Source organism: Xenopus laevis, chromosome 3L (assembly GCF_017654675.1).
Source record: "Xenopus laevis strain J_2021 chromosome 3L, Xenopus_laevis_v10.1, whole genome shotgun sequence".
Classification (NCBI taxonomy): Eukaryota; Metazoa; Chordata; class Amphibia; order Anura; family Pipidae; genus Xenopus; species Xenopus laevis.
Genome location: NC_054375.1, coordinates 77,732,558 through 77,753,579, shown reverse-complemented (window position 1 = coordinate 77,753,579; position 21,022 = coordinate 77,732,558). Strand labels below are relative to the sequence as shown.

Genomic DNA, 21,022 nt, shown 5'->3' with positions numbered 1-21,022 from the left:
GACAGAAAGCAATGGGAATATGCAGTTGCCAAGACCTTCCTCAAGATGGAACTTTCCGACCAAGTAAAATATTCCTATCAAAGGGCTTATGTTGCCCAGGAAGCTTGTGTAGGAAAAAAAAGTGAAATAGTGTTAGCCAAGAAATCGATAGACAAGTTATTATAAAAGTTACACAACATTTAATGGACTGCATAACAGCAAATGCTCTCTTATTGGTGAAGAAATACTGGATGTGGATGTCGTCCAAATTAGCTTCCCAGACGTACAGTAAAGCAGGCGAGCAGATTAGACATACCTTTTAATGAAGAACACCAGATGCTCAGAAAAAGAGCTCTTTATTTATGACACTTGGCTAAAGGAATGGAATGGCTCCCCTGCAAATGGCACAATGTGGAGTGAAAAGAGCACGTTCCTGTGTTTAACTTCAACAAACACCCCCCTGATTGATGTAGCCCACTTTACTGGTGCTATAGTGTTTTAATTAGAATCCTTCCCTTTCTACTCAATGTCATCATCTTCTCTCCATTCTGTCCGGGCAAGTTCATCGCATTCCGTATACTGATTAATTATTAAACCGGAAAAAGCCCTGGGCGCGATGATTGCAGAGGATTGTGCATCGTCGTGAAATGCATAGGGGCTAAGAGACATACAAAAGAAGGAGGGCTATGGCAGCAAGAGTGGGGGAGGCAGCGGGACCTAGACTGTCGCGCACTGCTCACTTCATTCTGACGCCCGCTGTGTGGAAGGATTTGGCTGCGAACATTCCATGCCAGTGCCAGGGAAGTTAAGGAGATGCTTTCGCTGCCCGCTGTCAGGGCGAACGTCTGCTAAGAGGTGGATTAGAAGGGGAGCGTGAGAGACCAATAGCCGCCAGTGGGAGTATTTGTTATTCACATGGAGGAGCGCGCTCAGGACTAGCTGCCTGTTTCAGCACCACGGACAGAGCTACAAGTGCGGCTCATTGGAGAGAAGCGCGGGAGCAGCCTTTGCACTGACAGGGCGATGCAGGCGCCAGATGCTGGCCGGTACGTACCACTCACATCTATAGGGGCATCCACCTTGTTTTGTCTTATTGCCGCTGATGCATCAAGTTGCGGCGCCCGATTCAGAGAAAGAAATAAGTCAAAGGTTTTGGCAGTGTTCTGTATTTTGGCTTGATGGCAAGCTCTTGATACTTAGCTATTTCAGGCAGTTTCTGTCGCACGTTATAGTTCAACCTCTCACGTTACTTCTGTTTTCCTTGCCTGTAAATGACTCGAGGTTGGAATCTGAGGAGGGATTTGGATAGCGTGCCAATCTGATTTGCAGCGTTGAGCCACAAGGACTTGTTAAAGTGTGGGAGGTATGGGTGGCTGGAAGGTAAGGGTGCTGAGTTATTAGCTTTAATGCAAGCCAACCACTGCCTTGATCTGAGGTAAAGAATAAATCACATTGCAAGGGGATATTAGGCACAGCCTACACTGTGGTCAGTTGTAAAATGATGGCCTCATATAGTACTAAAAGTGTGTTGAGTTAAAATAAAAATAAGCTTTTACACAGCAATTATAGCTGCAATTTTCTTGAATCCAAATACTTCATCTTTACAGCAGGGGAGCCCAAGTTAGGGCTTTAAATTATTTAATAAATACATCAAAACGGTACTATATATGACATATGTTTTACTGATGCTGAGATGTAATGCTAGGCTCATGTTAATGGAAGAAGTGGGATCTCCACAGCCACATAGCTCAGAATGAAGTACCATTGTGAATCCTGTACTCCAGTAAATAGTAGGTTTGCCATTTAGCATTAATTGAAAGCTTTATGTACATCATTCCAGAATTAGTATAGAGTGCCCCCATAACGACACACATCTCCGAATCAACACCATGAGAAATACCTCCTAGATTTTACATCCTAGATAATATCATGCACAATATTGGAATATAAACTTTCTTTCATTCCTTATGACACTGTGATTTGGTCTTCTATGAACAGAAACAGTCGTATATTTTCCCCTGCTGTACACACTGAGCCATATCCGTTTCTCCGAGAGTTACTCATCTCCCAAAAAGATATGGGGAGAAATGATTGTTGTAATGCAGGGAGCCCGTTAGCAACACTGAGCAAAAATCCATCTGCTCAGCAAAATTGCACAAAGATCCCTTGAGGCTTGTTCATCTGGTGAAAATATATAATAGAATCACACAAGAAACTGATTCTCTGGCATGTAGCATTTTGTGTAAATAAAATACATTTTTTGTCAATCTTAAGAAAAAAGAATTTGTCAAGGTACCAAATAAAATGTTATTCTACTGAGTTCTATTTCTGTGCTTAGACATAATTAGGGAGGAAGTATCCGCTTTCATAAGAAAAGTACCCTCAGGCTTTTAAAAGCTCCCTTTTATAATGAATATAAATGTTCTTCAAAGAATTATATTCACAGCATAAGCCATTTGTTATATCGTTAAAAAAATAAATAAATAAATATATTCAACATACAAAGAACTAATCACCACTGATTAATACCAATGTAAAGATGGAGGCCCTGACATGCTACCTTCCTAATGACCTTTATAACATGGCTTGCAAGAATATTTTAATTTCACCACATACATCTAATACCTTTACAGCATAGGGTTTATAACATAGCAGCGTAAGTGAATGTGAAAAAGAATAATATCCAGAAACCTTTTAATTTAGAGACATATTATTTGTATTAATTATTCTGCAAGTGGTAAAAGAGTTCTGGCCCAGATCATTCTGAAACCATTATTCCTTTTGTAAACCAGCGCATATTCACATTGTGCTCCCTACTCAGCAGTGTTTCCTTTTGTGATGCATTCAAAATGAAAGTGATTGTGACAACTGCAAACTTTCTTTGACTCTCTCACAGATATTTTAATGCTGTATATGCATTTAGCTCTTGTTTTGACAGTTGCGCTAAAAACTGTACCTGTTTCTTTGCTTTTCATTGTGCCAAAACCTCTCAGTTCTGCAGTTTTGTTTAGAGGTTAGTCAAAACGATTAAGAAAGATTTTATCAATTAACCAGACTTAGTGTAGTTTAAGTTAAAGTATGTAGATCACTGGAATTCTTTTCTTGAGAGCAATTCATTTTGCTGATAAGATAAAGGTTTGTTATTTCCCTGTCACAGTAAAGCTTTATAGTTAGGGATTCCCTTTTACAAAAAACAATACTGTAATTTAGCACCACCCCCAACTGCAGGACAGCTGAAATGTTCATCCCTCTGCGTGTTCATCATCAACTGGTGCAGAATTACATAGTATGCCTAGTAAAGGAGGTGTAAATGAAAAAAAAAATGTCAGCTAACAACTGGTTTCACATGACATGAGAAAAAAATGATTAAGCACTCTGTGGACCTGTGCCAGGCTGCATGCAGCTATGTTTCCCTCCTCTAAATAAAGAGGTTTCCCAAATGTTTGAAGTAATACTTATTTTGTTTATTGGTACAAAACTGTACACTGCAGGTATATAATGCTTAGTGTAACATTCCCACAAGTTAACCACACAAGATGGTTCTTTATCCCTAGCCACATTAGGAGGCAGATTTATCAAGGGTCGAAGTGAATTCGATTGAATTTTCGAAGTAAAAAAATTCGAAATTCAAAGAAATTTTTTTGGATACTTCAACCATCGAATAGGATACTCGACTTCGACTTTGATTCGAAGTAAAATCGTTCGAATATTCGACCATTCGATAATTGAAGTACTGTCTCTTTAAAAAAACGTCGACTTCAATACTTCGCTAAATGAAACCTGCCGAAGTGCTATGTTAACCTATGGGGACCTTCTAGAGCATTTTTCTAAGTTTTTTGAAGTCAAAGAAAAATCGTTCGATCGATGGATGAAATCCTTCGAATCGTTCAATTCAAAGGATTTCATTGTTCGATCGAACGATTGTACTTCTACCCCAAATGGCCAAATTCGATGTAAAAAAACTTCGACTTCGATATTCGAAGTCAAAGTATTCCAATTCAATGCTCGAATTTCGAAGCTTTTTCGACCCTTGATAAATCTGCCCCTAAATGTACATTTAATGATTGTAGTGTTTTCCCAACCATAATATCATACTGAGAATCCATTATGGCAGCAATAAGTAAACAGATATTTGTTTTAATCCATATGTGATACCAGCACTAGTTGTTTGAAAATATTGGAAGTAATTTATGTGTTTTACTTTACATAATAGTCTAGTTTATTGGCACTTAAAGGAAAAGAAAAGGTTAAAACTAAGGAAGTCTTATCAGAAAGGTCTACCTAAATATACCAGCAAACCCTGGTTTGCTGCTCTGAGTCCTCTGTTAAAAGAAACACTGCATTTCTTTCCTTCTATTGTGTACACATGGGCTTCTGTATCAGACTTCCTGCCTTCAGCTTAAACCTCCTTGCCCTGGGCATGAGCATGCTCAAGTTTGCTCCTCTTCCCCCCTCCCCCCTTCTCTGCTGTAATCTGAGCCCAGAGCTATAAGGGAGAGACTCAGGCAGGAAGTGATGTCACACCAAACTAATACTGCAGCTGCTATCCTAAACAAACAGAGAGCTTCTAGAGCTTTTTACTCAGATATGGTAAAACATTCTACATAATAATAAATAATAATAAATATAGCTTTCTAGCTTGCACTATTGCAGCTAATCTATTGGCAATAAAATGCCTCCGTAGCTTTCCTTCTCCTTTAAGAAGCAAATAACCAAAAAGGCCAAGTTGCTTGCCATGCGAAGAGAGAGCGTTGCACTGCCCCGCCAGCATGTGTGTGTGTCCTACACATTGCTGCAATCAGAATTTTAAACCTGTTATTTTTTCCCATTGACCTTTGATATGTGGTGTATTTTCTGATAATTTTTTTATATATATATATATATATATATATATATATATATATATATATATATATACATACATACATTTAGAAACAATAATTTGTTTCTTTGGCATATTTGACTATAATGGCTGTATCATTCTACTTAGAATGATTCGTAAAATATCCTTAAATGCTTTAAAAGCCTCCCCCCTTCCCAGTTCAGCGCTCAGTCCATGCTTGCATTTGTATTGATCATTCATATATCATTTGAAATTGTGAGGGTGGCAGTGAAAAGGATGGAAGCCATCATTTGAACACCCAATTATATACACGAGACAGTAACAGCAAACTCAAGTGGCCATGTCAGACACATTGTTTCTGCAGTTGTGTCTGCAATTTTTTGCTATTTCAACAAAATCAAAAGCAGAGACAGAAATAAATGAATGTTTTAAACCTTTAATGCAACACCCTTTAGCTTTTTTTGAGCAATAAACACTTTAGGATAAGTGGTGGAGTCACACACATATCATCCAAATACTAAACATTAACAGGCAGATTTATTAAGGATCGGATTGTGTTTTCCATGAATATTTCATTTTTTTGGACAAAAATCATATTTTCTGGGTAAAATTTTTTTTTAGTTTTTTTTTCGAGATTTATTATACCCCGACCATTTGAAGATGTTAATAGCCTTCATGATGATTAAGTTTTTTGCGGAGGGTTTTGCCCGAAAACTGATTCGAGTGAACAAAAAAAATACCGCACTCAACAGGCTCAGTTAGAGTAACTGATTTTAATAGACAAGCAAAAGAAGTAAAAAATAATATGAATTTCTTTTGCTTGTCTTAAAATCAGTTACTTTAATTACTGAGCCTGTTGAATGCAGTATTTTTTTGTTGTTTTGTACACATTTTACCTGCACCCAGGTATGCTGTGTTTTTGTTTAGTGAGTGCTCCTCCATGTTCTCTCTCTCTCTCTCTCTCTCTCTCTCTCTCTCTCTCTCTCTCTCTATATGAACAGTATATAAAATATAAAGCAGTATGCAGCACTCACGGGGACTTTGCGCACTTCATCAGCAGTGGATGCCTAGCAATGCGCTTTGATGCCAAAATTTACCCGTGGTTTGAATGCTGGAAGTGATGGGCAAACTGGTTGTTTGCTGTATACTCCTGATCAAGATCCCTGTGGGGGAACGAAAGTTGAGCCCAATAAAAGTTTTTTGCACAAAGTTCCCATGAGTGCCGCATCCTGCTTTATATTTTATATATCCTTTATGCTGACACCCGGGCAGAAACACTGTCAACGGTGTGCACCATGAAGCTGGGTATATAAATATATATATATATATATATATATATATATTTATATATATATATATATATATATATAAAATTCAGATTGGACCAGCACTCCACTTGTGTTTTAAAATTATTTTATTTAATCATCACTAGTATTTTCCAACGTTCCGGCCCCCCTTGGGGCCTTTATCAAGATCCTTGATAATGTGTGTGTGTGTGTGTGTATAATCTTTTAGATGTTATGAAATGTGCAGCTTCAATTGGAGATAAGCAACAGAAATAGGATAGTGATAGGATCGTCGGGGGGGGGAGGGGGGTGCAGGTAGAGGTCATGTTCTTCGGTAGGTTTTACATCATTTGTGACACTAGGCAGATGGTCTCCATTGTTTAGTGACGGCGAAGCTTCCCCAACTCTCCTATTGACTTCCTATAGATCCATAATATGTTAAAGATGGAAAGGTAGTATCCTCCACTATAATTGTTTTTTAATTGTATTTTAATCTTCCAAGTTGCTCTTATCTTTCATATGGACTGGATCTTTAAACCCAGCTTTTAATGGAATCAATCAGGTCAGGTGAATGCACTGTAACAAAAAAAGGTCCTGTATCAAACACTAAAATAGTACTAAACATTGTCTTCATTTTGTGCAGTAATGCAGTTTCAAAGATATCAACTATATATTATATTTATGGTTGGCTTCTGAATTGTACTTTGGACTATTCACTGTTTTTGCTGCTTGTAACAGAATGACAGATTTTCCCGAAGATAAGGGTCAGTGACCTTTTTACATCCCATGAGACACTATTTCTGTGTGTTGCTCTGGTGAGGGTAAACAAAAGATAGAATTCTGGCCATTACAGATGGCAGGCATGGTGTTCTAATGAATAAGCCTGCATGACATCATAGAACATATCCCATGGAGGTTCGCCATTATTGACTGCCAGGATGCAAACTGCAAAGTGTTCATGTAAGATTCGGTTTTAAGTCTCTAGCCTTTAAGGCAAACAGAGCTGACTGTAATTCTACAGCAAATGGCAAGTGTGTCTGGAAATTTCCAGCTGAGTAGGTTCTCAAGAAGATGTCTAAGCTGATCAAGCCCCATGGGTGGCTGTTTGTCACATTTTGGAAGACTCTTCCTTTTCCAAGAAAAAGACGCTTTGTGACAGTCATTGAGAGAGTTATTGACACCAAGGGACAACTCTACAGTTTTATCATAAAACGATACACAGCTGCTGTTTTCTTTATTAAAGAATAAAATGAATGCAGTTATAGAATTTTAAATAAAGGCCCAGAGAAAGTATTAAAAAGCATAGGATGATGCCTGTTAAAATAGCAAATGCTCTTTTCTTTAAAACACTAAAATATTCTAATTCTAATTCATACTACTACAAAATTCTATGTACAAAAGAAAATTATTTTTGTACATCAAGGAAATAAAAACAATATTATTATACATCGGGAAAATAAAAACAATATTATTGACAAAAACAGATAAATATCTGTTGAAACTCCGGACTCTTAAAATGTGGCTAAACTTCTAGAAGGCCACTCACAAAGCAAGTGCATGATGCTAAACTTGCACATAATCACTGTGCTGTTTTCCCTTGCTGAAGTGGTTTTTCTGCATTGGAAAATTGCTTACAAGTTGCATTTGTGTTGATATGTGTATATTAGTGCTCAATTAATTATGTCTAATTCAGTAATTGTGGGGGTACAATAAGCAAAGGGAACCTGGAAACAAAATTTCCTTAAGGCAAGTGTTAATTCCGGGACCCCCCTTGTGTTTTTTGCACCCTGGTTTTTTTACCTTGTGCTTTATGCCGCAATGCAGAAACTGGCAATTTGGTATTTGGCTCAAGTATAAAGGAGCATACTTTATATTGACAGGAGTATTTTTGTGAATATAATTTGGGTGGATGCAGTTTTGCACGTATATTGCATCCTGCTGTAGTAAACAACCCCATCAGTCTGTTTTTAGTTAGTTTTAGATTGAAATTGAAACGTTGATATAGTCATATGGGTGGGGGAGCCCTGTTTTGATTAACACCTACACCACATGGAACCTACCTTTTTAAAATAAATTCATTCCCAAGAAATTAGATTCTGCCTGGTTGAGCCTTCCAGTAGTCAAAACAGCTTTATCATCCTAGCTAGGGTAAATTGCTGAGTATATGTATTCTGTGTATGTATAGATACATATATACATCCTTTAAGAAGAAAAGTCTTCAGTTCTTTTATGGACGAAGAGAATGGAAATCTACTTTATACTTCAAAATTTCCCATAATTATTTAATGATGCAATGATGTATGGACAGGTGGTTACAAAGAGAGACATTTCTCTGTTTAACGTTGTGCATGCATGTATAATAATCTTGGAAAATGGAAACATCATTAAGTGGAGCGGTGTATGTATAATCCACTGCCACTGGTCCTGTAAAATGGCTTTATACCTCTTAGCTGTTATATGGCCATAAAGAGCACCTTTCTACCTTAATGATTCCCTTGATGAGTAACAATACAGTTATGGATCCAGTTCTATGTTTAACATTTGGCACCCTTTCACTTTCAGTCAGATCCAGATGTAGGAAAACGAGCTCCATCTCATTGGCCCTATCACTTTTCTCAGACCTTGGTGGTCTGGACATAGGCTCCTTCCTTACGCTTGGTTTTTTTAAAATCTTTTTTTTTGCCATGTCCTTGTATATAAGTAGCTTCTCCATGGTAGCCCTGCCATAAATTCCAGACAGGATCATGCAATTCATGTTGTCTTCAAAACTCACACAGACTTCTTATATCTGACACATTATTTGTTGTGTGTGTGTGCACGTGCGCCTAATGTCCATATGATACTTGCTCTGTTGCAGTTGGTTGCAAAATGATGTTTCTTTTAGATATTTGGCCCTGTTGCACATACACAATACTATTTTTTTGACACAAAGTAAATAAAAAAGAAAATAGTATTACACTAAAGAAATGAAAAAAAAAAAATCAAACATAACTCAATTTTCATAGAATATAACCACAGAGCACTCCTTTGGGTTTGTTTTCATCATAGATCATGACACCAAAGTGAACAAGCTGTGCAGGGTCATAAAAATTGGCAGAAGGAACCTTTTGGAATGGATTGTGGTAAACATGAAATAAAGACAACATAACACAACTTTTCATGCTTTTCACTACCTGATACAAATTGGTGTGCTTCTGTTCATCACTTTTTGCTTTTGTAAAAATGTTTGTACAGGTATGGGATCTGTTATCTGTAAACCTGTTATCCAGAAAAATTTGAATTACAGGAAGGCCATTAAAAAAGTATTAGCTTTTTCTTTGTGATAATAAAACAGTATATTGTTATTTGTGCTCCCTTGGTACAGTAAATCATCATTTTGGGGATTATTTATCAAACTCTGAAATTTCTGGAAATTGCGGTAAAATAGTCTTATTTATCAATCCATCTTTCTGAAAATTCACTGTGCGGGAAAAAAACTCGATGTGAAAACATTAAAAAATATGAATTGTACAATTTTTTTCAGATTTGATGCGTGACAGCTCAGATTTTTTTAGGATTTTGGCTGAAAACCACAAAATCTTCCGATTATTGCACGGAACCCAGTGCAGGATATCTTTGGGACACCTCCCATTGACTTCTATATGAACTCAGCAGGTCTGAATTGGAGTACTTTTTTATTCAGACATTTAACACCCTCTGGGTTTAATAAATTCTGAAAAATTCAGGTTTTTTTTATTCCACTAAAAATTCGATTTTATAGTAAAATAACTCCAGTTTTTCAAGTTATTGTCATGCAGACTTTGCTAGATAACCTCCTTTATCTCTTAGGGGCAGATTTATCAAAATGTGACTTTAGATCTTAATAAATAAAAACAAGTTTTCAGTCCTATGGGATTTTTAGAATTGTATTTATCAAATGGTGAGTTCTAACTTTCACCCATTGATAGATACAGTTCTAAAAACCACAGGAATGAATAGAATGTGGGTGAGATTTTATTTATTAAGCTCTCATGCTTTCATTGATATGAACATGTCAGAATCACTAATAAAGGAGAACTGCAATATTTTTTTTTTCAATTCCCCCAAATCAACTCACAGGTTAGTGGGACTGTACTTACAGTTTCTGACACTCTCACATGACGTAAGTTTGATGAGCAAGGATAGCAGTTCTATAACTCCTACTGGCCTTGGGGCAGTGATGATCCTTCAATATTCTGTAGAGCTGTTTATATTTGTACTCATGCCTATAAAACTCTGCTTCATAGACCAGGGTTGGATTAGCCAGAGCTATAATACTTGATTGGGGGTGGTTTAGAAAACTGTGCTGTAGTCTATTGTAGCATTGCAGTATCACTTTAGCAACCTTTATATTGACTTTTTATACGGTAAGCTAATTTAATATTAACATATTAGATAACAGGCTATTAAAATTTGTTAAACTTTTATCTGTATACTATTATATTATTAATTTATGCTGTGTTAAGCCTTTTATTTTATTGTGTGCTTGCTGTTTTCTATTTAAAAGGTTTTACTTACATTCCCTGTAAGCTCCATCTAGGATCAGGTTTTTGTATTCTTTTCTTTGTGAGGATTTCACAAATTGTTCCTTTGCAGTTCTAGTTTGCATCCCATTTGAACATCTCTTCCACTGGTGACAGCCTATAAATATATATATATATATATATATATATATATATATATATATATATATATATATGGCCTCCTGGAAAAATACATTTGTACTGTTTTTAGTGGCAGAAAATAAACCTTTTGTAGCATTTTCTAGGATTATTCCTGGTAGACCATGCTTACATTGTTTGTGATGATATTGATGATATTGTTCATTAGATTATGCCATTGAATAAATCACCTCCAGATTTGCCTGCACTGCAGAAAAAAACATTCATATCTGCATATAAAATCAATGTTTTCCCAAGAATTGTACTTTATCACTGAAAACATTTCTTACATTTCCTGGATTCATTTCTGGATGTTTTTTTCATTCACAACACTTTAGTGATGCAAATATAGGAGAAGGAAAAAATTGGGCTCTGGGTAAAAATGTCATACTTACTGCAATTTTACCCACAACAGCGGCACTAGCATTTCTGTGTCTCAGCTGCAGGGTTTTAATGTAAGTAAATTACAGCAGGATAAATTCTGTACTTAATGGTTAATTATGCTTCTAAAATCGACATCAAGAATGCAACTTGTCTAAAAGCAATCAGTGATAGGAAAACAATTAAAGAATGGCTTATGGGCCTCACAGCCATCTTATTGACCTGATAACTCATTGAGGCTGTGGGATTAAAGGTGCCTCAGTGACCCATGGTGATCACTTTTCTTGACATAGAAAGATTATATCTACATAAAAAGTGGCAATGACAGATTAATAGTAGAGGTCTAGTTTAGCTGGCTGTAATTTGAAACAGCAAAATCCCTTTGCTTTGGAGTCTAATGGAGAAACAATCCACTGGCACCCTCTCTCTCTCTCTCTATCTCTCTCTCTCTCTCTCTCTCTCTCTCTCTCTCTCTCTCTCTCTCTCTCTCTCTCTCTCTCTCTCTGCACTGACAGTCTTGGGATCTGTGGGGTCTGTGAGTGCACACATGGCAGATTTCTTTTCACATCAAAATTTGCTATGTGTGTGCCATATCCCGTGCCTGTCACAGTGAGAGGGGGTGGAATACAGTGGCTTGACTTTTCTGCACTGCCTTATCTATAAAAGCATCTGAAATAACATGTGTCATTAACCAGTAATGCACTTTGGTAAAAATAATAACATAAATGGCAGTGTGTTGGGAGTTTCCTTAATTGAGAAGGATCTAGGGGTTTTTGTAGACAACAACATGTCTAATTACGGGCAGTGTCATTATGTGGCTACTAAATCAAATAAAGTTCTGTCTAAGGGCATTAACTTAAGAGATGAAAACATAATTATGCCTCTTTATAGGTCCCTGTAAGGCCTCATCTGCATTATGCACTGCAGTTTTGGGCTTCAGTCCTTAAGAAGGATATAAATGAGCTGGAGAGTGCAGAGACGTGCAACTAAACTGGTTAGGGGGATGGAAGAATTGAGTTATTAAGGTAGACTATCAAGGTTGGGGTTGTTTTCTCTGGAAAAAAAGGCACTTTAGAGGCGACATGATTACAAGTACATTAGAGGACATTATAGACAAATAGCAGGGGATCTTTTTACCCATAAAGAGGATCACCGTACCAGAGGCCACCCCTTCAGACAAGAAGAAAGAACTTGTATTTGAAGCAACGTTGGTGGTTCTTCACAGGGAGGACAGTGAGGTTGTGGAATGCACTGCAGGGTGATGTTGTGATGGCTGATTATGTTAATGCTTTTAAGAGGGGCTTGGTTAATTTCTTGGAAAGACATAATATTAAATGCTATTGTGATAGTTAGTATAGATATGGGTATAAATAATTTATGTGAAGGTATGGAGGGGTGTGTGTATGGATGCTGGGTTTTCATTTGAAGGGGTTGGACTTGATGGACTTTGTCTGTTTTCAACCCGATTTTACTAGGTAACTATGTAAACTTTTTTACCCATGAGCCACATTCAGATGTAAAAAGAGTTGGGGAGCAAGACAAGCATGAAAAAGTTTGTGGGGATGCCAAATATATAGGCATCCTACCAGAAGGTTTGTCTGTCAGTACACCTGTTTTTTATGCAACCACAAAGTGCACCCAAGCCAAGTAAGCCAAGTATTCAGAAAAAAGCACCTGCTTTGAGAAAATAAATCATTTGTTGGACATTTAATATTGCATTTAGTGTTATGGTTTGTTGAGGTTGGCTGATTTGTATTAAATAAATAATGCACTCTGTGCTTTAAACCTTTTCTGTTGATTTTGATTTTATAGGATAACCTTATCTGAACATTCATCAAAAAGACATGACTTGGAGACTACCAGTTCCTCAACCTGAACACATGAAAGGTCTACCTGATCATATGAAGTATCTACTTGCTATACTGGATTTATTGAATGGATTGTCTTAACTTTGCTGTGTTGAGTTGACTTTGATAGTATACTGCTACATTATGTTATTTTTTATTGGGCACTGATGGTAACATCTGGAAGGTGCAGTTTGAAAAGACTACATTTTTCATATCAGAGTTGGATTCTGGATTGCAATTATGTCGTCGAGAAAAGTTACATACCGAAGCACCCAATCAACTCTTTGCCCCTGCATTTTATTTTTAGCAATGTATGTCTTCTGGATATCAAGCATGATGCAAACAACTAATGGCCAGGAATATGCTCACTCCATCAGAGTAGAAGGGGACGTTATACTTGGAGGTCTCTTCCCAGTCCATGCAAGAGGAGAGCGTGGTGTGCCATGTGGAGATCTTAAAAAAGAGAAAGGAATTCACAGACTCGAGGCAATGATGTATGCAATTGATCAGATCAATAAGGACCCAGACCTTCTTCCAAACATTACATTAGGAGTGCGCATCCTTGATACCTGCTCAAGGGATACATATGCCTTAGAGCAATCTTTAACCTTTGTGCAAGCTTTAATAGAAAAAGATGCTTCTGATGTGAGATGTGCCAATGGAGATCCTCCTATATTTACAAAGCCTGATAAAATAGTTGGGGTAATAGGAGCTGCAGCAAGTTCAGTATCTATCATGGTTGCCAATATTCTAAGGCTTTTTAAGGTAAGGTGATGTTTCATTTTATCTGTTTTCCATTTCCAATAATGTAGATATGACTAACATACTTTTTATTTCAAGCACAATAATGTATGCAGAGCGTGTTTCTCTTAATGGCTTACATTGCCAAACTCCGATAGCAGCATGTGCTATTGGAGTACTAAAGAAAATGAACTGTTTCTCTGCCAAGAAACTTTACAATATTGCTTACTAGTTTTAATGACCCATTTACCCCAGTTAGTGCTGGAATCATCTTTGTAACAAGCAAAGATTATCGGGTACAAAACTGTATTTTTGTCTTGATAGAAAAGACATCTTAAAAGAACAAAAAGTATTCTTGCTTTCCTCTGATATTCTCAGCTAGGAAAGGAACACCATTAACAAAATAAATTGATCTATAAATTTAGTTTAGAAACACTGCCGCAGTTATGCTTAGAAGACTGTCAGATAGGAAATATGTAGATTTAAAAATATTTCACAAATGATCATCAATCTAAACACAACGCTGTAGCAGATAACACAGACAGCAACCAAAAAGCAACAAAAAAAGTAAGAAGAATCAGCTTTTTGTTTCAACTACATTAAGGGGCAGATTTATTAATGGTCAAATTAAAAATTCGGAATCGAAAAATCTAATTTTTTTTAAGGTCAGAACTGTCAAATTCAACTAGGGAGTCAAGTTTTTTTAAAAATTCGAATTAGATTTTCGAGATTTATCATACTCTGGCCCTTTAAGGACTCGAATTAGACTATTCGCCACATAAAACATGCCGAATTACTGTTTAAGTCAATGGGAAAGATCTTGGGATCAATTTGGAGATTTTTGAAAACTTCCTAACATTCGAGTTTTTTTAGGAGAAAAAAATCGAATCGAGTTTCATCAGATTCAAATCGAATTCAAGTGTTCAGGTCATTTAAATTAGTCCGAGTTTTAATAATTCGATTTTATTAATACATTTCGCCAGGTTGAATTTCAAATGAAATAGAATTTAAGGGAGTCAAAAACTCACATGAATTCGAAATTCGACTCTTGATAAATTTGTCTCTAAATGTAATGCTCATTTTCTATATGACTGCATCATTGCTGTATATGTACCATGTTCTGAAATGTTTTAACTGGAGCAGCTAATGTGTCTACTTTGTATACATTGTTGTGAAATTCAGGAAAAGTCTGTTTTAAAATGTAATATCACAAATAGAAAGAAAATAACTTTATTTTCCTGGCTAGTTGACTTCTAAGGTCAGTACATAGACATAATTTGCAATGTTATGCTCTGTAGACATTTCTGAAGATTATCTTTAAACTGACAACAAAATTAGCAGATTGTATTATCTCAGGATTTCTACAGGTTTTGCCTGTTGTAAGTAATTATTACTTCTGATGCCTACTGTAATTTTACATAACCTTGCACATATCAGATTACATATAATCTTCTCACTGTTCAAGACAAGTGCTGTAAATACTAATATGAGCATTCTAGATGATACAGACATATTTTATTGTGAAGCCTACTTATTAGTACAAATCCTTCCATATCAACCTTCCAACATCCAAGCTAAGCTATTAGTATCTCTGCAAATGAATAAGACTGTTTGGCTTTAACACACAAAGTACTTTACATTTTCTTTTTCTTTCCCAGTTGCCAATTTAGAATTTATCATTCCTGTGCCAAATATTACAGGGTGTCTATGAACTAGTTTTTAAGTTGTATATTTGGAATATTAATGTGCATTTCCTATACTTTGCTGTTGAGTTTTCCCCCCACCCAAAGATGTTTTTGGCAGCTACTTGCCGCTTTTGGCAAGAGATAGAAATTGCCTTCCTAATAATTTAAAAATGTCTCCCTTCTGTTAATATTATTGCTCACATTTGTTCTAGCAGCATGTAAGTGTGTATTGAAAATAAATTACATGATTTGTCCTACAGTGACATAAAATTGCCTGGAGGCCATTCCTATTTTCATATACTTGTTGAAGTGGAAACAAATTAATATTGTACAGCTGTATACTGGAAATAATGCACATTGTAAGAAATTTGACTTCACTGATGTGACCATAAGAAGGCAGTAGACCATATACCAAGTGCCAGTGGTAATGGTTAGGGAACTTTCAGGTAATAAGTACTATCACTAGGTGATTTATAAGATCATTATGTTCTACAATAATGGATATCATTATGTTCTACAACAAGGGATACAATATTCTAAAGCGTATACTATGATTTTAACCATAAGTTACTTGAATGAACCCAATTAATTGGTCTTTTGGGCTTCACTGATACTTTTCACCATATTTTCCATTTTCAGAACTGTATACACATTATAAAGCACAATATATATATATATATATATATATATATATATATATATATATATATATATATTATGGAAGTTTCTGCATTTGCACTTGTTGTTTCCTGAAGTCGTCAATATTTATTTTTTCATAATGGGGGTCTTTAAATGTAATAATTATTATTATTAAAGTCACTGTGACATATTGTGGCACATATAGATATAGATATATAAATATGTGTGTGTGTGTGCGCGTGTGTGTATATATATAAATAAATAAATATATATATATATATATATATATATATATATATATATATATACAGCAACAAGAGGTCCTCTGCACTCAACCCATTAACAATACATTAAGGACATTGAAACATTTTGTGCCTTAAAAGGATACTGTCATGGGAAAAAAACATTTTTTCAAAATGAATCAGTTAATAGTGCTGCTCCAGCAGAATTCTGCACTGATATCCATTTCTTGAAAGAGCAAACAGATTTTTTTATATTCAATTTTGAAATCTGATGTGCCTGCACTTTAGGAGAGAAATGCTTTCTGGCAGGCTGCTGTTTTTCCTTCTCAATGTAACTGAATGTGTCTCAGTGGGACATGGGTTTTTACTATTGAGTGTTGTTCTTAGATCTGCCAGGCAGCTGTTATCTTGTGTTAGGGAGCGGCTATCTGGTTACCTTCCCATTGTTCTTTTGTTTGGCTGCTGGGGGGGGGGTGATATCACTCCAACTTGCAGTACAGCAGTAAAGAGTGATTGAAGTTTATCAGAGCACAAGTCACATGACTTGGGGCAGCTGGGAAATTGACAATATGTCTAGCCCCATGTCAGATTTCAAAATTGAATATAAAAAAATCTGTTTGCTCTTTCAAGAAATGGATATCAGTGCAAAATTCCTTACCCTTTAAATAAAACAGGGATTGTTTGTCCATATATTGCAATATATTTAATGCATCCCTACTTAATTTTTTTAAAAATTGGATTTATTATTGGAAAAATGTTTACAAACTGATAACGTTTTTTACTGGGTAACAAAAATTGTTGACAAAATTGGTAATATCGCTTAACTGATTAGCATTTTTTTAAAACATTGTCAATAATTAAGTTTTGATACTTCAGATTTATTTAGCAACCTGCTAAAGTTAGACATCTAACTGTATACCATTGACTGTGAACTGAGATCCAATTGCCCATGTGTATATATTATTTGCAAAAATTAAGTCTCCTTTGTGCTTCTGTCACAGTGAGATTAATATTGATTGTACTTGATAATGCCTTTCAATTGAGAGACATTATTAGTTTAAATAAAGACCTAGAAAAGTATAAATCTGTTTTGGGTCAAGTTTCCTAGTAGAAAAATGTGTGCCATGAACTGCATCATTTTAAAAGAAAAGGATTGGCGTTGATCTTTTCTAAGCCAAAACATCTATCTTATCATTTCGCTTATTATAAAAAAAAAATCATATTTTTATCACTATAAAAAATCATCCCCTTCTTGCATTATTCAAAATAGTTTGTCTATGTAGTCCAAAACAGACAGAAAGAGAAGGAAAGTCAGAGTCACTGGAGTGCCAATTTTTTGACACTACCAAAAATCAAAGGGGTGTGCCCCGCCTTGGCACACCCCTTTAAAAAAACAAAAACAACTGGCTTGGAGTATTTAAGCAGAACACTGCACTTTCATCTGTTTTGCTTTTTCCAGTATCTTTTGCATTTTGACTTCATCAATGTAAATATTTTAGATGTAAAAATATTTCCAGTAATTTGCCAAAGAGGTGGGTAATTCACCATGTTATTTACACCCTGCACCCTGCCCAAACCTGCTATTTTGCCAAAGAGGGGTATTGGTGTTTATTAGGGAATCAACTAGAACTATTTTCTTATGTTTTTTAAATATTTTAATAATAAAGAGATACATAAAGATGCAGTACATATAGTAATGTTTGTGGTATACTAAAGTAAACATAAATTCACAACTAAATTATTGTGTAACATCCTCCATATTTATTTAAACTGATTATAGTATTGGAATCATTAATTCTATATTCTTGAAGGCAGTCATCATGACGTTTTCTTGTCTCTTTCCATCTTTATAAAATCTCTCTAAAATCCCATTACATTTGATAAAATGCATCTACTGGTGGTACTTACAAAGTCAATGAAAAAGATCTAATAAATGTCAGTGCCATAAAGCAACATCTGAGTCTTACAGACAGGCTGCCTAGCAATAACAGACTTCATTTGGAAACAATATTTGCCAAAACAGGCTATATTCTAGGTCAGTAAAACATTTGAACATTTTTAGATTCAAATTATGTACAATCCGTCATGATTAAAAAGTGGAATATATGATGCTTTGTGTTTATAAACAAACGTGCTGACAAGAATCTAAATCATGCATGTCCAGCCTATGACCGTACAGCTGTCAACGGATGCTGGGTGTTGTATTTCAAATACAGCAGGAGGTTAGAAGGCTGATCTAAGTCAACCACATTTTTAAAGTTATTGCATCATTAAGCTAGCCCTGGTGGTCCCTGTTTTTATTTATTTTCCAAATCATTTTGCATAGCACATTTGTTGCCATGGTTACAGTGCTATAAAACTCACCTGCCAGTCTGACAAATAATAAAAAAAAAAATCTGTAGTTGTCTTAGAATGACAGCTTTAAGTGTTTCAAAATTAATGGCAGGCACAGGTACAGTTTTGATGATCTGTGGGCGGAAAAGGAGATGCATGGATGGGAAGAATGATTCTCATTGGGAGTAATTTCTCCACTATTATTAGGACTTGGTTGCAGGACTGTGTATTAGCCTAACACTGCCCTGATGAATCCTCGGCTGATTTTCATCACCTCCTGTTCTGAGTCAAGGCATCAGATACAGAGCTGCACAAGATTTGTGATTGCTATACTGCAGCTAGAGGGGCTGACTTGGGATTATTGTGCTCTGCAAGAAACGAAGGAAGAAAGAGAAAAAAAATCTACAACTGCCAATAAGCTCCACAGAAATTACTTTGCTTCTTCAGGCATGTGAAGGTTAATAAAAAAGATACAGATTGAAAATTCTGCAGCTGTTTGCTGTTTAATTTACTTCCTTTATTTAATATTATTTTGTGCCCGTCTCTATTTGTATCCCCCGGAAAACTCTGGGTGATGTAGTTATTTTTAAATATGTGGCATTTTAAAGAGACGTTGGCAAGTTGAATAATGCACGGCTGAAAACCAAATCATAGATCATAAATGGCATTTCTAGTGCAGATATGTCCTTTTAATCACTATACTAACAAGAGTATTGGGTAAGAGTTAATTAAGAAAGTAAACTGCACACTGAACCTTTCATTAGTTGAGAAGCAAGAAACAGACATGGGAATGAGGCTATGATTTGTCTCAAATACCAGCAATTTGTCTTGTGAAACCATGACAGCCAACGCCTGATTTCCATTATGCAATGCAACTGCAAATAGCGTTCCTCTGCAGTCTTGATCAATATGGGGTCACATGGTGTCTCCTCTGGGAAAATCTCCTATTTACCCATGTAATTGATGTAGCACAGTTCCCTGCAAAAGTAGGAGACATCTCCTTTATACTTAATTATGGACCCAGTCTAAGTACTTCTCGCTAAAAGGAAAATTCATTATTTTCATTGAAATATTTTGTTTGCTTTCCGTGACAAAAAAACCCCTAGATTTTAAGAGTTAAACTTTGCCCTTGGTTCTGTTTTAAAATAATGAGAGTGACTATGCAATTCATGTTTTTACATGGTATATTGTTCTCGTGAATATATGCACTTTCAGGAGCAAAACAATTGACCAGGTGCAAAGGAGAGTTGTTTATCACAATATGAAAGAACCATTGATTTAATTCTATATTTGGCTTTTTGTTGTGGCAATGCAGTCTTCTCGCTAAGTTGTTATATTAGCAAAATCAACCAGATGATTACAGGACACAGCTGAAAACACACACACTAATATGAACACTTTGAACACACACATAAACATACAACAACAACACACATTTTCCACTCCCTCCTGACTACAAGCAACAATTCTTAGAAAAATGTCACACAGTTTTGCATCTTTAGGTACTGTTAAATGAAAATAATGGAAACATAGTAAAAACACAGAGCGATTCAAGGGTCAGCATTAAAGGAAAACTATACCCCCAAAATGAATACTTAAGCAACAGATAGTTTATGACAAATTAAGTGGTATATTAAAGAATCTTACCAAACTGGAATATATATTTAAGTAAATATTGCCCTTTAACATCTCTTGCCTTGACCCACCATTTCATGATGGTCTGTGTGCTGTCTCAGAGATCACCTGACCAGAAATACTACAACTCTGTAACAGGAAGAAGTGTGGCAGCAAAAGAAGAACTTGGTCTGTTAATTGGCTCATGTGACCTAACATGTATGGTTTGTTTAATTTGTTTCTGAGCATCGTGAATCATAGGATCCCAGAGGGGGGCCCTTATTTTTTAAAATGGCAGTTTTCTATTTAGGATTACTCAGTGGCACATGCTAGTAAAAAAGTATATTATTATGAAAATGGTTTATTTGCATGAAGCAGGGTTTTACACATGAGCTGTTTTATGCAATATCTTTTTATAGACTAATACAATGTTCAGGGAGTATATTAACGTTGGCAGCTATACATTTAACCATTTTTGGAAACTCCTTTTAAGATTTTTTAATAAATTCCATTTTTGGAAACTCCTAAATCCAGTGACATGTTTTCTTCATCTTAAATTGTAAACAGAACTATTTCTGTTGCCTAGCAGACAGATCAGCTGGCCTTAGTAGCTTTTTGATGTATAGTAACTAGAGGCTTTGTTTCAATTTGATGTGGTAACTACATTAAAACATGTTTCAACAGCTCATAAAAAAAGGTTGATGTGATGGACCTTATTTACTACGACAAAGATGACAACTAAACCACATATA

The 21,022-nt window shown here is 35.8% G+C and overlaps 1 protein-coding gene across 1 annotated transcript in view; it reads left to right on the top strand.

Moving 5' to 3' along the window:
• Positions 1 to 237: 237 nt before the first annotated feature.
• The window catches only part of grm8.L (glutamate receptor, metabotropic 8 L homeolog), a 435,368-nt gene continuing 414,583 nt past the window's right edge, over positions 238 to 21,022 (top strand). The window contains exons 1-2 of the mRNA XM_041586418.1: positions 238 to 1,025; positions 12,981 to 13,780. Of these exons, the coding sequence (XP_041442352.1) occupies positions 13,256 to 13,780 (525 nt within the window). The 5' untranslated portion in view covers positions 238 to 1,025; positions 12,981 to 13,255. The remainder of the gene's footprint in view (positions 1,026 to 12,980; positions 13,781 to 21,022) is intronic.